Source organism: Cupressus sempervirens, chromosome 7 (genome assembly GCF_028749045.1).
Source record: "Cupressus sempervirens isolate cs-2001-9-10 chromosome 7, ASM2874904v1, whole genome shotgun sequence".
In the NCBI taxonomy this organism is placed as follows: domain Eukaryota; kingdom Viridiplantae; phylum Streptophyta; class Pinopsida; order Cupressales; family Cupressaceae; genus Cupressus; species Cupressus sempervirens.
In genome coordinates this window covers 284,856,999-284,873,806 of record NC_143124.1, presented here as the reverse complement: position 1 = coordinate 284,873,806, position 16,808 = coordinate 284,856,999, and the positions used below count along the sequence as shown (strand labels likewise).

The window sequence follows — 16,808 nt, the reverse complement described above, 5'->3', positions numbered from 1 at the left end:
TGATATTCCTAACCAACTAGAAGATGATGAAAATGTGCTAAGAGAAGATTATGATACAGTGAATGGAACAGAATTGGGCCCAGTGGATTGGGATGATCATCAGGATCCTTCCTTGGAAGTAGTTACAAGGACTGCTGATCTACACACCGACTCGTGGTACAATGAGAAGTTAAGGCAATTACAAAGTCAGAAGGTACACCTTACTTATGAGAAGATGAAACCAAAGGAAGAAGGTCTAGCGAAATCAATCGGACAAAAAGGTGAAGGCAATAGCCAGCAACAAAGAATAGTTGAGAGCAAGAAGAGAAATTTGGAGGTTGCAAAAAGTAAAGAACATCAAGAGCCTCCAACAAAGTGATGGAATACAGCACCGTCAAGGGAGAGCATAATTGAGGCTAGAGGCCAAGAAGATAATATAAGTGGACAAGGGGCCATGGTGGAGGTGAGCTCTGATTTGGAATCAGGCAGTTACAGCAACAGTACCGAGTACTCCCCTCTCTCGAAGAACCAACATGGAGATGATGTGACAGTCACTAGTGAAGAAGAGGATAGGCCAATTGATATTAAGGAAATAAGCCAGCGCCCAAGGCCGTAGGTGATGCTTTGCTAGTCGAACCGAAACCATATTTGGGGAGATGCACTGCACCACTATGGTTAAGGCAAATGCTTATGCCAAGAGGCGAGGTGTTGACTGTCCAAACAATTGAAGATATTCAAGGGTTAGTGGAAAACGATGATAGCAAGAAACAAAGACAAATCACAGAAATGGTGGCAAAGATAATCAGGAGCAATGATGAGGGTCACCGAAAAGTTTAGATTGCTATACCAAAGGTTAGCAAGGCAATAGATGAGATTGTAGCCCAAGAATATGAGATAGTAGAACATAACTTGGGAAAAATCACTGATGACGTGGAATGTGAGGAGATCCAAGAAGGCATGGTTTCAATTAGAGAAAGGTTGAGAAAGGCAAACGAAAAAATTGTAAAGTTAGAGGCCGAGAACAAGTATTGGAGAGATTGCCAACCTGTCCAACAGTTGCATCACGCAACCCTTCCACAAGACAACGGGAGCAACATGCAAGAAATATCGACTCAACTGCACAAAATTAAAGATGGGATCCATGATATAATTCAAGGTAGGCGAAATTTCTTGCCTTCCTTTGTCTCGACATTCAAGTCATTGGTGGCTATTAGAGACAAATTTAGAACATTTGAAGGTGAGTGGAAGGATTTCCTTCCGGTCAAGACTTGGCCATTCCCAGGCTACAGGGGCAAGGTAAGGGCTAACCACGAGAAACAAATTGGTTGAAACCAACCTAACCTACCCAACAATCGCTAACGGGGGGCCAAATTAGTAATCTTTGTTCGCCCTACTATTAAGGACATATCTATAGAAGGGGGCCAGATCAATAATCTTCGCCCTACTATTCTAAAGGCCTACTACATAGAATTGATAGGGCCATCCATCCTATAAAATTTGCGTGAACCAACCAAGACATTTATTGAGCTACCAGAGAAATATTTGGAAAGAGTCAAGTTGGTAGATGAAAGAGGAATAAGTACAGTGGAGTCTTGGTTTGTTGCCTTGACCATCAGATTGAGGATACTTGAAGAAATACGGAATGAGATTGCACAGCATAGCCCAAGCATTGACACTTCCATTTCAACCATGATGAGCGATATTGGGGCTACACTTGATTTTGAAGATATCAAAGAGGAGAACATTAATGAGACAGAATTTGGATCAAGATTGGATGAGTTGGGAAAGGTTGCCATCAAGAGAAACATTTGGCACCCTCAGCTCCCTCAATGCTTTTATTGGATATGCGAAAGAATATGAGAAGACACTATAAGCAGTAAGCAACAAGCAACATGATGAATTCAACTGAGCTCAAGATGAAGCACATGCTTTGCCCTCTCATGAAGGAAGTCAACGACATGCTAGCCAAGTTCATTGCCTTGGCTAAAAAGATGAAAGAAAAAGGTAGATTTATATTAGAAGATTATTTGATGTAAGCCCAAGTGGCAAATTCTCCTTCTTCATGAGTAGCATAGGTGTTTAGTTTTGATTGGCTACCATTTTGGTGCTTTCTCATTGGTTGCCAATTTTCTTTTTTTTCATTGATCCATTGATGAGGTGGTGTCTTCTCATTGGCCGATGGGGTGGCAACCCTAATTAGGGTTTCAAGGATCTAATGTGGATTGTTGATTTTGCCTCTTAATCTCTATCGTTGGTTGTAATGTTGGCCCCTATATAAGGCCATTTGCTCTCATTTGTAAAGGATTGAAGAAAATTATTGCTTAAGATAATGCCAAAATTGCCTCTCTTTATCATTGTTGTGACTTGCATGGTGATTAAGAACATTTGGTGTTATTGCATGATTTCTACTTCCAATAGTTAGGATTAAATTTCATTGAAGTTGTTAAAGCAGATTTTATTTCAACAAAGTTGTTAAGAGTAAGAATAGATGGATAGTTTCATGGTGATATTAGTGGATGTTTGATAGAGATCTATAAACTAGGCCACTAGCATCCTAGCGGCTAGTTAGGGAGCCTTGAATGGTAATCTAGTCTTTTTCCCTTGAATCATTACATCTATGGAGGTAGAGCCATTGGTAAGCTTTCATCAGATTTGATCCCCGTCCATTTGCTAATCTTTCCACCATTCATAGGAGTAGGAGTAAGGCAGCAAGTAGTATAGTAGTTGGAATTCATGCTTAGAAAGTTAGGAAGGCATAAGTCATATGAACACCTACGCTCCATCATCATCACCATTAACATCATTTGGCACTCGTATACATTGCAAAACCAGACATCATCACCATCACGACAAGAGTTCAACACCCCTCGAATGAACAACGTAAGGCAGCCTAAGTGATTAACCAGCAAATCACATTAATATAATTGAGTTAGTATCCACAAGTGTAAGGAACATTAAGAGTTTTTCTCATGTCTTCATGAGTATTTACTTTTCAAGAGAAGGATTGAGTGTTTGATATTCCATATCAAGTATTCAATCACTATATGTTATGTAGTGGTACAAAACTGACATCAACAGTATACTTGATAATTAAGGATCAATGTATTAAGAGAGGGACATTGCTGTAGAATAATACATTCGTGAGTTGTAATGCAGCTGTAACTATCCTAACAACAACCAATTAGTAACTTTTGTCTTCGCTCTGTTTCCTTTATGGTGTACATTCACTCCTTAAGTTATTCAATCAAATCATACATAAACTATGCATTCACATATAGAGCTACCAACTTTTGGCCACACCTCAAATACAATGTATTACACATAAGAGACCAAAAGCCATTGGAAATGGAATTAAAGAGTTCCAAGAGATTACTAATCAACAAATTGTCCAATTCTATATGAATGGATTGGCATTCAATGTTCTATATACCATACTGGCAAAAAATGGGGAGAAAAATAAATGAGATTTTAAAAGAGTACAAAAAACGGGATATTGAAGTGTGTAGCACCTTATTGATAAAGAAAAAGAAATCGTAGATTTCATTAAGTCTCATATGGGATTATTTAAGCAGTGTCAAGGGTGCCTATTATTTCCAATAGATGGAAAGAAGCCAAAAATGGCTCTTTGATCAATGTGATTGTAAATCCCCTTAAAGGACAATGTTTTTGAGAGTTATGTATTGTTGGAGAAACATGAAGATGGCTGATTTATTGCTGAGATGCTCAAGACAATATTTGAGAGAGGGGCTAATAACATTGTTGAAGCCAGAATTAACAAAAAAAATTGTGGGTCACTATTTGGTTAAGAAAAATTATTCAGACATATTTTTAACAGTTTGTGTTGTCCACTTCTTCAACCTCATCCGACAAAAAGATCAACACCAAAATTGATTCCATCAAAATTTATACATCACAGCTAAAGAGATCTGAATATTCCTCACCAAACACCCCATCTTGCAAGGCTATTCAAAAGATTATCAAAAATCAGTGTTGTTTTAGAGGTAAGTGAAATGGTATGAGTTTTATGCTTCACGGTGAGTGAAATGGTAAATTTGCACCTCGTTTTCTTGTGATTAGATATCAAAGGTTCTGATTACTGCATTTATAATATTCTGGTTCAAAACATTAACAACATGTATATACATGTGTATATGTTTATGTGAAAAGGCCCTTTATAGAAGCTTCCCTCCACATGCTTTCTTAAAAATCATACAACGTCAAAAGAAAAAAGGGAAAAGTGTGATTCAATTTGAATGATATTAATCTACAATTATTTAAATAAATTATCTTAGTTTCAAAATTCATAATACTAGGAGGTCCTATAAATTTCAAAATTAAAATGTAGCCTAAATATAATTAAGAATCAATACTTGTTGTTTATTCTACGTGCATTCAAATAAAATAAAATAAAAATTCCACTAACCATCTATTGGAGTTTGGTATCCACCTTGCAAGGGTTTACATAAGTCATTCAGGACTATGTCAACCCTAGAGTGTCACATTCATGTTTTCACCTTTTTATTATTTTTTTATTTTTTACAAATATATCATCAAAAAAGTTATTATACCCCCCAATATTTCTACTAACAATGACTACTGTCATGTAGTGACAAATTATCTGCAGTTTTTCTTGAAATTTAAGGGTATTTAATGTTTAGGGGATTTCAAATTCTATCATGAAGTCTAGATTTCAAGTTCTATCATGAAGTCTAGAGAAATCTATGAGTATATACGAACATGTACATGTGTATTTTTTTATATTCATATATCTATGTAGATACACATTTACTTTGTATACACATAGATATATACAGTAAAATGATATTTTATTTACACGCATATATGAATGTGTATATTTATTTTATGGATGTTTTAAGGTTATATGCCAATGGGGATGTAAACAAAAGCTTGTGTCATTTTATTCTCATGACAAACAAGGTTCAATTCTTTCAAGGGCATCTATAATACCCCCACTATTAGGGTTAGCTTTGGACAAGTAATTACTACAAAATAAATATTAGAATTAAACAATAACAAATCTAATATAGTATACTAGCCTCTATCCTAAACCCAACTTCAAAGATGTCTCCAAATTGGGTTTTCTAACCCTTAGCTATTCCATTGTCTTCTCTCAAGTGCACCCCTTAAGGTTCTTTTTGGACGGGACATCCTCTATCCAAGGGCAAACACATATGCATATGTTGCCATCATCAGAATTTTCTGGCACATGGGAATTATACTAGTCCTAGTCATGTTAGGCAAATGGAGATTGCAACAATCTCACATACCAACATTATAGGGACTATACCAATCTCCATTATGTCGGTCAGATGGAGATTATGTTAATCTCTAATACCAACACTACAATCTCCTCTAGCCATCCATATGAGGTTGTGTTTAATCTCTCGCACTTGCTTTATAGTCATTCATACAAAGTTGTACTAACCTCTCGCACTGGGATTATGAGGTTTCATTTATCCAGTCTTAGCCATTCATATAGAGACGACCTCAAACCCTACACTAGCACGTAGCCATTCACATAGAGATGAGCACAATTCCTACACTAGCACAATGAGAATTACTTCTTATATTCAATTAAGAATTATTACATTAAATATCATTATGTGAATTTCTATTATTAAATATACATAAAACATTAACTATCATTTGGATGAACATATATTTCAAATAAAATTACATAAATAAACACACATATATATAAATAAAAGTCTAAACAATATAACATACATTATATACATTTCTCCTTTTAATACAATTCTTCCTTTTTCTTATTCAATAATAATTTATAAACCTTGTTTTATTTGTCATCTATGTCCTTAAAAGTCACAACCCTTCATAATCACAATCCTTTTGAAGTCGCGGCCCTTCATAATTACATTCCTTTCAAAAAGACACAACACTTCATAATTAAAATCTTTTTGAAAAGTCACAACCATTCATCATTGCAACCATTTGAAAAAGTCACTTCCTTATTTTCTTCTCATTCTTTATCTCTTCTATGAATCTCACCTTAACTGCTATCTTCTCCTCTTCCTCCTTTTTAAAATATAACTCTTCCCTTTTATATCTTTATTTAATGCAATCACATTTCTTTATTACATCTCTTGACTTTTCATTAGATTTAGTTAATTTATATTATTCTATATTATATTATTTATTTTGTGTTTATTATCATTTATTATTAAATCCTATTTAGAAAGGTAACATACTTTCTACAATATTCTCTCTTTTATTTTTATTTTTTGTTCATTGATTGTAGTTTAATTATTATTTAATTATTTTAGATCTTATACTAAATATTATCTTATTGATAATATATTATATATTTAATTTAAAAAATAATAATATATTTTCATGACTATTATCATTATTTATTAAAAAATATTGTATCATCGAATTGTTATTAAAATTCTGTGTATTATCGAATTGTTATTAAAATTCTATCTTAAAATGGGGACACAACATCATCTTAACATCATGAAGCCTGCTTAGCAATAGCCTTGCCAGAAAGGCAAGTAGAATGCACCAAATAAAGTTGGGCTATGCAGCTAGATCGTGATGAAAGATGCAGCAAGAAAAGTATATGGACAAATTGTGACAGCTGTTGTCCAACTACAGTTTTAGTTAACCAAAAGCCTCCAGGTTGGGGAAATGTGATCAAAAATATCAGGTCACATTGAAAGGTCATCAAGAGTATGGTTGCTGATATCAATCTTCAGTATAGCCATATGCATTAACTTCATGCAATCTGACCATTTCAATGTATTTTGTAAAGGGATGTGATAGAGCAACTAAAGGTAGAATGGGCATCATCTTCAAAAGTCCCCAAGACAAAATTGCAAAACTATAAATTCACACAGAAAGCCAATTTCAGCGAGTTCTTCAGTGCAAAAGAACAGAGCAAGTGTGTAGCAACTCTTGCTAGAGTTTTAATCCCCTGTTAAATGGTTTCTCCAGCTATTGTTTGGAGCTTTAGAAGCACAATGCTCCTTTACAACTTTTGTCTTTTAGGCCTTTTACCTATCCATACTCCAAGGAATGGCAACATAGAACACATGATCAAAAGGAATATTATATAATATACCTCAATTAGATATAATCAGCTCCAAATCATTTTCAAAACGTATAGTATTCCTCAATTAGATATAATCATATACATGCTACAACCTTGAAATTTAAACCATCGAAAGGAATCCTAGCATTTTTTCAAAAAATTACAAAATGGATCAAAATGTAATATAGAACTCAATTGCACCTTTTTTGCAAACCTTTTAGCAACTAACCTTTGTCCCAAATGGGCCACAAGGAGGTTCTAATTCAATACGCTGCCTTCCCTGTATTACAGTTGAAAAATTACCACAACCATTATATCTTAATTTGAATGGTGGTAATTAAGAATCTCTAAATTTTACATTTTTCCAACAACAACAAAAAAACCTTAAGTTCACACTCAATTTCTTCACGCTCAGGACCAGTTGCAATTGGTGAGACATCTTCCACTGATTTCTCGGTCTTCAGAGATTTATCTATAACAATTCACTTTAGATTATATTAGTAATGCATGAACAATATGCCAAATAAGGACGGGTAAGACTTATTTCTCAGTGTAATATATTAAGACTTAAGTAGCTGACAATTGCCTCAAGATTAGATAGTTTTTTCCAATAAGTCATCAAGTGATTGCGACATTATATGTGCGTGATCACAAACATCTAAAATACAACAAGGAACCTTGAAGCAGAATAGAACCGTAATCCAGTCACAGGAACAATGATTTCTCAGTGTAATACAATAAGCACAGCTAATAATGATTCTTGGTGTAATACAATAAGACTTAAGCAGCTAACAATTGCCTTTAAATTAGATTTTTTTTCCAATAAGTTATCAAGTGATAATGAAGTAATATGTGTGTAATTACAGAACATCTACAATAGAAGAAGGAACCTTGAAGCAGAATAGAACAATAAATCCAGTCACAGGAACAGAAATAATTGCTTATTCTAGTATACAGTGTAACATTGTGGTGCCCTCATTTGATTGTAGCCCTCAGTCTATTTATTTTAGTTCTGTACGTACAAAATTATATTTTGACATTTTGTATCAGTACAAGTACATGCAAATTATATATAACATTTTGAAAGAAAATTATTCAAACATCTGGAAAAAATATTACTCAATTTTCATTCTTTGGACATTATTATGCATTACCAAAGACTTATTAGCTTCTTAAATACGGATATATCAAACCCCTTTGAGATTGAATATTACGCTTTTGGGACCTTGGCATATGAACAATTATCTGGTCACAAAATTTTGTATGGTCAATCACTGATCTAGAAGTTTCCACAATGATATTCTCAAGCAATGTTTGTATGAGAATTTCAGAATGATTGTCATCAACAGCACATCATTGAATTCTAGCATGCACTTTAATCATACACAAGTTTCATTGATGCCATCTGCAACATATGCAGATCACTGGAATAACCAAAAACTATGTAGGCATTGTAGTAAGGATGTGTGGCTCCTTTAATAGGGATAATTCTAGCAAGTTGCTCAACAATCATTAAATAAGATGATTCAAGGGATTGATTACAAATCAATCAAGAAATATAGGATAAATAATTAATTACATTCATCAGCAATAATGTTTGGACCGTAAAACGTGTTGTAGGAAGGTGCAGCAGGACCAGTCCTCCCTCATCAAGCATGCCACCCTACAATGGCTCAACAATCATTAAATAAGATGATTCAAGGGATTGATTACAAATCAATCAAGAAATATAAGATAAATAATTAATTACATTCATCAGCAATAATGTTTGGAACGTAAAATGTGTTGTAGGAAGGTGCAGTAGTACCAGTCCTCCCTCGTCAAGCATGCCACCCTACGATGGCAAGACTGAAGGTCCTGCCATATTTGTCAACCAAGGGGCCAAATGACTTGGAGGCTCATTCTGTCTTGGTCTTGGTTAAGGAAGACAGTATCCTACCATCCTATAAAGCTTCTCCATTGGATTCCTAATAATATTCACTATGCAAAATAAGATATGAAACAGATATGAATGCTGTTAGGATACTTGATTTCAATAGAGTTTATAGGTAAACAAGTTTCTTACTATAATTGCTTTGATGACAGTTACGATTGTTTATAGGACCTAAATGTAATATCCCCTTTCAAGACCACCTTATAATTTGCCCTAAATTCATAAATCCAAAATGAAAGAAGCAAAAATGAAAATGTAGATAGAGATGTAATTCTTACTCGGAGTAAGATGAGATAAGCCATATGAATATCTGAAGTCTAATTTCTCATATCGAGTTGATCTCTAAGATCAATCTCCTTTATTAGATAGAATTGTTCTGCTCAGTCTAGTCTCAAAATCTCAATAATGCTGTTTACTTCTTGCTCCTTTTTTATTGGACTGAAATTTACTCCATACTTTATTAGTGAAAGGGTCAAGACTTTTTAATAGAATTGAGTCACAAATTTTCAATGTTGCATTCGAGAATAACATATTATCTCTCAAATTACTCTCCCTTGGATGTCCTTGTAATGTCCCCTTCTCCATGCTAACTTTATTGGCGCCTAGGTGGTCTATCTTTCATTCCAGATAGGCTAATGGCATTTAATTTAGGATGCTAGCAAGTCACAGGAGTTTGGGTTTCAGTTAAGAAGATTTAAATGGGAAATCCTAAGGTTTTAGTCACTTAATTTTTTTGGATTGAAATATAAAGTACTTTATTATTTAAAGACACTTTAGGACAAAATGACTTAAGTGACTAAAAGACGAAATAGTCTTTTATCCCAGATTGCTAAAATGTTTGTATCTCCCCACATTTCGAGGTTATTTAAGAAAGCTTTTTGCCTTGGGATTAACATCACGAATGAATATATGATAATTCTACAAAATCCTAATGGTTGCTGAAGTGTCACTGAATTCTTCCCAAGGACGAAACCCCTTGAGGAAAGTAGTGATACTAAATGCAAACCTAGTATTCACATGCAAGTTCTGAGATAACAGTGAGTTGATACATTGTTTTCAGACTTCTGGAACACATCAGCAAGTAGCAGGCTTTAGTATTGAATTTCGTAGAGGGATTGATCATAATCTGGATAGGTTTGGATACTTATCCAAACTGGGTATGAGTGACAGTCAAAGGTTGGTTAGCATCTGCATATCAGAATAAGGATCAGTAGCAGTGTAACTTCATTCCAAGCGGACAAGGCAGGGATACTTATAGGAGTAAACCACAGTGGTAATGTGATTTCTAGAAGGGTTTGAGATAGGCAGTGGCTCACGGGCTTGCACTAGCAACAGGTCGGGTTCAACATTCATGGGTCACCAACAGTGACCATGACTGTAGCGGCATAGAATTTTGGAAATGTGAAGGTGATATAGTACAGCGAGTTCAGGACAAAATATGCATAGATACACGGCAGGCTGACTAAGCATTGAAAGTGACGTCAAGTCGTATCTCCGCTGCAGGTTCCAACCACCATATCAGCATACATAAAAATCACGGGTCTATCATTATCCTTTCCTCATATTTGCTTAGTTCTACACATTGTAATCTTGTATAAGAGACTGTGATTCTGTCATCAATTTAGTAAAACTTTAATAATAAAAACGTTGGCATTATTTAATGAGTTCAAGTTATTGGTTCTGTATTTAGTTGAGTTCTGGGTAAAATTGATTGGTATATTCTCTTATCAGTATTAGTTCAAAGAGACAGTAATTTGGGAATGCCATCATATTTTCTCTTAAAGACTAGTTCACATAACAACTGTTTGACAAAATTCTCGTAGCCAAGTTCAATATTTCTGAGCCAATCCAGTAGAGATCATTACAGTCCTCCTCAAATGAAACTCACCTTTATATATATTACAAGAGGTAATTGATACATAATTGAATGATCCATTCACAAAGAATGAATTGTTTTTACAGAGAGTAGGAAAAAGATGTTTCCATGAAGAAACATAAAAATAATAAAAAGAATCTATACAAGATATATACAAAATCTAGAAGTAACCATTAAAAATAGAAATAAACTAACTTAGGACATATTATTATTTTAGATAGTGTTTTAATACCCTTCCTTAATGGTCTCCTATCTACGACACCAAGCTTCCCCCTAAATTTGACGATCTTCTATGTAAGTAGGGACTTGGTGAAAGTATCAGCAGTCTGGTCAACGGTAGGAACAAACTACAAATGGACAGACCCATCTTTAACCAGTTGACAGATAAAATGACAATAAATGTCAAAATGCTTAGTCTGCTCATGGAAGACAAGATTTTTCACAAATTCAAGGACAACTATGGTAACTTTCATAGGATCACTGCAAATCTAATTGCACTACCTGATTGGTATGTGTTTTCCAAATGGCAACAATCTCTCTTATATTAAAAAAATGAGCCAAGACAACCCTTCATGGGATATGTCTGATCATTATGAAGTAATTAATATAATAACAACTCTTATTTAATAATATATATTTTCACACAATAGTTGATTATTTTATATATATATTTATATATATATATATATATATATATATATATATATATATATATATATATCTCACATACACATATATAATATATATAAATATATTTGCACTTTAGCCTCATAGTTTATCCAACTAATACCAAACACCAACAAACTTGATTGTCATAAAAGAGGCGTGAACTTGTTGTCCTACATTTTGTCACCACAAAATGCAAGTAATAGTACGAAAAAATTTCAAACTAGTTTCGCATCTTTCTAAGTTGAATTTGATATTCAATTACTTAATGTTGATCGATCAATCAACTTCAATTCGTATATCAAATTGTTTTACTGAAGACTTTCATCAAGTCTTTTTCGTTATTCTTTCTGTCGAGCCTTTGCTTGATTTTTTAGGCTTTCATTGTCCTTTTCTTTGTTTTGAGCTTGTGTTTGTTGGTTTTTAGTCCTTTGGCTTTGCTCAAGTTGTGGCTTTCAGTTTTCCCTTTAATTTGATCTAACATTGAGCTCAATAGGAGTTGTCAATCAAAAGATATGGTAAAGAGTGGACCTTTTTGATGCAACAGCACGAATTAGAAATATCATGTTATATTTTTACTCTGACATTCACTTTTTGAAAAATATAACTTAAATTCACTTTATGTTATGTTTTTAAGTTACTTAAACATTTAAATTTTCATCTCAAGTAACTATAGTGCACTTTATATTATAATTTTAAAATGAGTTACTTTTTGATTTTTCACTTAATGTGACCACATTAACTATATAGTTTAGTTTAATTTTTGACATTTAAATCAAATGCTCATTTAAATGTTACTTTCTAAATGATATTTATGTGTTATATTTTTAATATGATATGTAAATATAGTTTATGTCCCATTTAAGTAACATTTTAATGAAATTAAATTGACATATGTTTATTAAATCACTTTAAGTTATCAAAAGTGGATATTTTATATGCCATTAGATGTAAAATCCATCAAAAGTGGACATTTTACATGTCACTCCATATAAAGTTCAACTTAAAAGCATAAAGTCATCAAAAGTGGACCTTTTTGGTGACATTGCATCTAAAGGTAAGTTTTATAACTTAAAGTGTGCTATTGCATCCAAAAAATGAGCTTTCACTTAAAATATGCAATCCATCCCAAAAGGTGTGATTTTAACTAAAAGCATATTTTAAAACATGCCATGCCTCCCAAAAGGTGCAATTTGCATCATAAGGAGTTTTTAAAACATGCAATTCATCCCAAAAGGTGTGATTTGTACCTTATGCATATTTTAAAACATGCATTGCCTCCTAAAAGATCCAATTTGCACTGAAGTTCACGTATTTGCTCCCAAGAAACCCAATTTTGGAAAAACACATCCAAAGAGCCTCCAAGAACCCGATTTTGAAGATTGTGAGAGATTTACTTGATGGTTTTTCACGAGATCTTCTCTACTAGGGTCGTTTTTGCTTAGCCATGGATTTTCAAGCAATAGAAATCAATTTATCTTGTTAAAAAAAGGTTTTTCTAAGCTCCATCCAAGGGCACGTTTTTGCTAAAAACTCCAAATACATCCATTTTTGGCTCACGTTTTTGCTCCAAAAGGAATCGATTTTGCATGTTGTGGTGTTTACATTGCATCTTGGTACACGTTTTCAACTTTGGAGGCCAAAACGTTTCATTTCCATGCCTTGAAGAATCATGTTTTTGTCCAAAAACGTCTCATGTGCATGCAATCCAAAAATGTTGGGATTTAGAGCAAGAATAGGGCACCTTTTGCCATCTAACACTAAAAACGCCTTGTTTGCTGCCTTCTCTGATTCGAATTTGCAAAGTTTGAAAGATTCAAAGTGTTTTTTGAAGAAGTTTTCAACACTGGAGCATTTCCCTCCATTATTTTTGGCACTTAATCTTCACGTAAGTGGACAATTTCTTATTTGCTATTTAATTTGTGTTTATCTTTCTAATTTTATGCACATTATTGCTTAATGATTGCCACTTGTTGAAGTTAATACCATGGAAAGTGCATTTTTTCTTTAAAAATGAAGAAATTGTTCATTTTCATGTTTTTGGTTTTTCTCCAAACTCCAATTCAAGATTGTGTGTTGAAGTGCTTTGCATATTGACATGTTTGAGTTACATGTTCTTTCCCAAGAACCTGTTATTGGTTCACTTCATGCGAAAGCATCATCACATTCCATTTCCACCATCCATGTCATAACACTTCGCATCTCATCCAACAAATGTGATTACATGTTTTCCATTAACCTTGGTAACTACATATGCAAAACTATTCAAAACGCCTTGGCCCTTAAGCATGAACTAAAAGTTCAATGAACTTGGAGGCTTTATACTTCCTGCCTGAATTTTGATGATAAGGATTTCACACATACCCTATTTGAACTACGACCAAAATTCTCGCATGTTCCTCAGCTAGAAGATTTTTGGGCCAACTGTGATGATGACTATGAAGTTAGGAAAAGGTGGTGGTCCAGGTTGACCCTAGAACAAATAAAGGAATTCAATTACAAATGAACGTGAAAGGTTGTATGAGAAGACAAAGGTGAAGAGGTTGTTGATCCCTTTTATATAACACAGGTTGAAGCCGTTCCCCTCCCTGAGATAGATTGGGATTCACCTGAAGAAGATGATTTGCAATCTCGGACCAAGCCAGTCATAGTGAGGACCAAAAGATGGTTGAAAGAGAAAAGGCAATCAAAAGTGAAAAATTCAGAGCAAGCAATCCATGATACTGATACTGACAAAGATGTCACCTTTTCCTCTACAGGTATCTTGAACACTGAAGTTGAAGTTCAGTTCGAAGTTTATAGTTCAGTTCAATAGGCCAAGCCAACAAGATGGACCCATTCTTGTACTAAGAAGAAGATTCAGAAAGCTATTGAAAAGAGTGTTGGCACAAACCAACCTCCTAAGGAAAGAGCACAAGAAGGCATGGATCAGAGTCTCCAACCAATAGAAGGCGACGCCAATGCTTCTAGGTCAACAATGGCCAATTATGTTCCCCCTACTTTTTACAAACACCCCTATCCAAGGATACTTCTTCAGCACCAAATTGGTTTGATATGTTTGTAAGCAAGAAAAGGAGTTTGGTGTCGAGAAGTGCCTCAGTTGAAGATATGGTTGGTAAATGTCTTGAGAAATCATCAAAAATCAAAAAGCCAAGGTTAGAGGCCATGCTTGTAGTTATGAACAAACAAGGGATTGGGTAGCCGATGTATTTAAGCCATCCAAGGGCAAAACACTTGAAGACATCACTCCTCAAGATTATAGGATAGAGAAAAGAGTCCTTGACCCAACCTCTAGAGCAACAGACATGAAAATCCTTGATGTAGGACATGCGAGAGTCACCTGCCGCATATGGAAGGATTGGAAAGACAAGAAGGAACTAAAACAACCCATTCATGTGCTGGTGGAATACATTCATAATCTACAAAATGCAGAACTTGAACAGCCCCAGGCAACTTCTATGATTGATGTGATCTCCCCGACAAGCCAGCAGTTCATCGACCAAGTAAAAAGGGATAGGTCAGTTTCTAAAGCTTTTGATGAGTGGCATGAATCAATGGTTTCCCATGAAGCCACCTACATTGCTCCCTTAGTGGAGACAAAGGAGAAGGTCGAACAAATGATGGACGACCTGGAGGGAAATTTAAATGCATGGGTTGAGGAGAAAGAAAGATGGGAGGAAGTTGTGTCCCACATCACAAACGTTCAAGAATATAATGCAAAGAAATTCTTAGCTAAGAAGCAGAACCCTGGAGTGGATACAGGTTTCTTGTATGTTTCCCGGACTAACCTAGAGTGGAGGAACATGGTCATCAAGCAGTGCCCAGATGATGTTTGAAACTAGTCAAAGAGCTCAATTGCTTGAAGAAAATATTGCAAAACAATGCTAAATGCATCAATGATGAAATCTTAGCCAACAAAGATTAGTCTAACAAGGACTTGAAGAAAATAGAAGTTGAATGCCAAGATAAGTTGCTAGCTCTCAAAGAAGCTAAAGAAGTATCAACTTCCATCCTAGTAGTCGCCGCTTGTAGAGATTCCATAATTATCATCAGTGATGATCATTTGATGATGTAAATCAAGAAGATGAAGCATGCCCACCAAGTCATCACCATTTGGCAGCTGAGAACAAAACAGCTAGGAGTCCCGCAACAAAAGGAGATTGTGGATTTTGAAGTTGCTTACAAGGACTGGAAAACTACAAGTGGCAATGTGAACGCGGAGCAAGGACAGCCAAGAAACGCAGCCAATATTTCAGTTACTTAGCTTAAAATCCTAGGCTTTGGCCTTTTAGTTTCTTAGTTCTTAAGATAGTTGTCTTATGGTTTTTAAGTTTAGTATATGCAACTCTACTGGGAAGTTAGTTTTATAACTGTTTTATGGGCCCTGCATGGCTATATATTGTGAAACTTTTAATGTTTTCGGTATTGATACTCCGGTATTTTTTGCTATAGTAACTTTAGTTATTGAAGCAAGTTCTGACTGGACCAATTTTGTTATGCTTTTTATATGAACAAGAAATATATACAAGAATATATTGGTTGGTCATTTGCAGTTATACATATTATTCATTGGGATTCATTTCATATGGAGTGTTTTCGTGGTTATGGTCAATGGTGATATTCTTTGTTCTATGAATGGTATTAATTTTATTGTTCAGAAATCAATCATCTTTAATTCAGTTATTCTTCAATACATTTTAAATAAGTCTTTTGGCTTGTCTTTAAATCAATATTATCTTCGCAATACTTTTTGCATAAGAGATGGAAAAGTATTTCTAAAAGCCTTAGTTCTTTATGGTTAAAAGATCTCTTTTGATAAATTCTTTTGAAATAAAGGAAATTAATGTTTATCATTTAAGGAGGGAGTTGTGCCTCAAAACAGAGAGTTCGATTAAAGGAACTCAATTGTTGTGAGAGATTTTTTGGTTAATTAACTTGCATAACTGAAAGGGAAAAATTGTTCACTAACAGTCTCCCAACCAAAACTTTCCATCAAGAATTCTGCTAAGTATAATCTTAGTCCATTCTTCATTATCAAATTCGTAATAGAACAAAAATTTCACTATGTCATTATCCTTCAGATACTCAACACCTTATTTATAACTCATGTATTGGTTGTAAATTAGGTTGAATTCCTCAGAGACATGTTCTTCTCCTACTGTTTCAAACTTGCTTCTAAGATAACTACTTGCATCCTCTAGGTGAATGACGTTTTACGGAATTTTTTAAAATGCGACACTAGGGTCATCTACCAAGGGTTTCACAAGGTTTACCTTCAA

General features: G+C 34.4%; 1 protein-coding gene across 1 annotated transcript in view; it reads right to left on the bottom strand.

The window, feature by feature from the left end:
* The window catches only part of LOC149546541 (cytochrome c oxidase subunit 5b-2, mitochondrial-like), a 70,275-nt gene that overhangs the window by 32,012 nt on the left and 21,455 nt on the right, over positions 1-16,808 (bottom strand). The window contains exons 2-3 of the mRNA XM_089791247.1: positions 7,438-7,526; positions 7,284-7,334 (exon numbers count right to left, since the gene is read on the bottom strand). Of these exons, the coding sequence (XP_089647373.1) occupies positions 7,284-7,334; positions 7,438-7,526 (140 nt within the window). The remainder of the gene's footprint in view (positions 1-7,283; positions 7,335-7,437; positions 7,527-16,808) is intronic.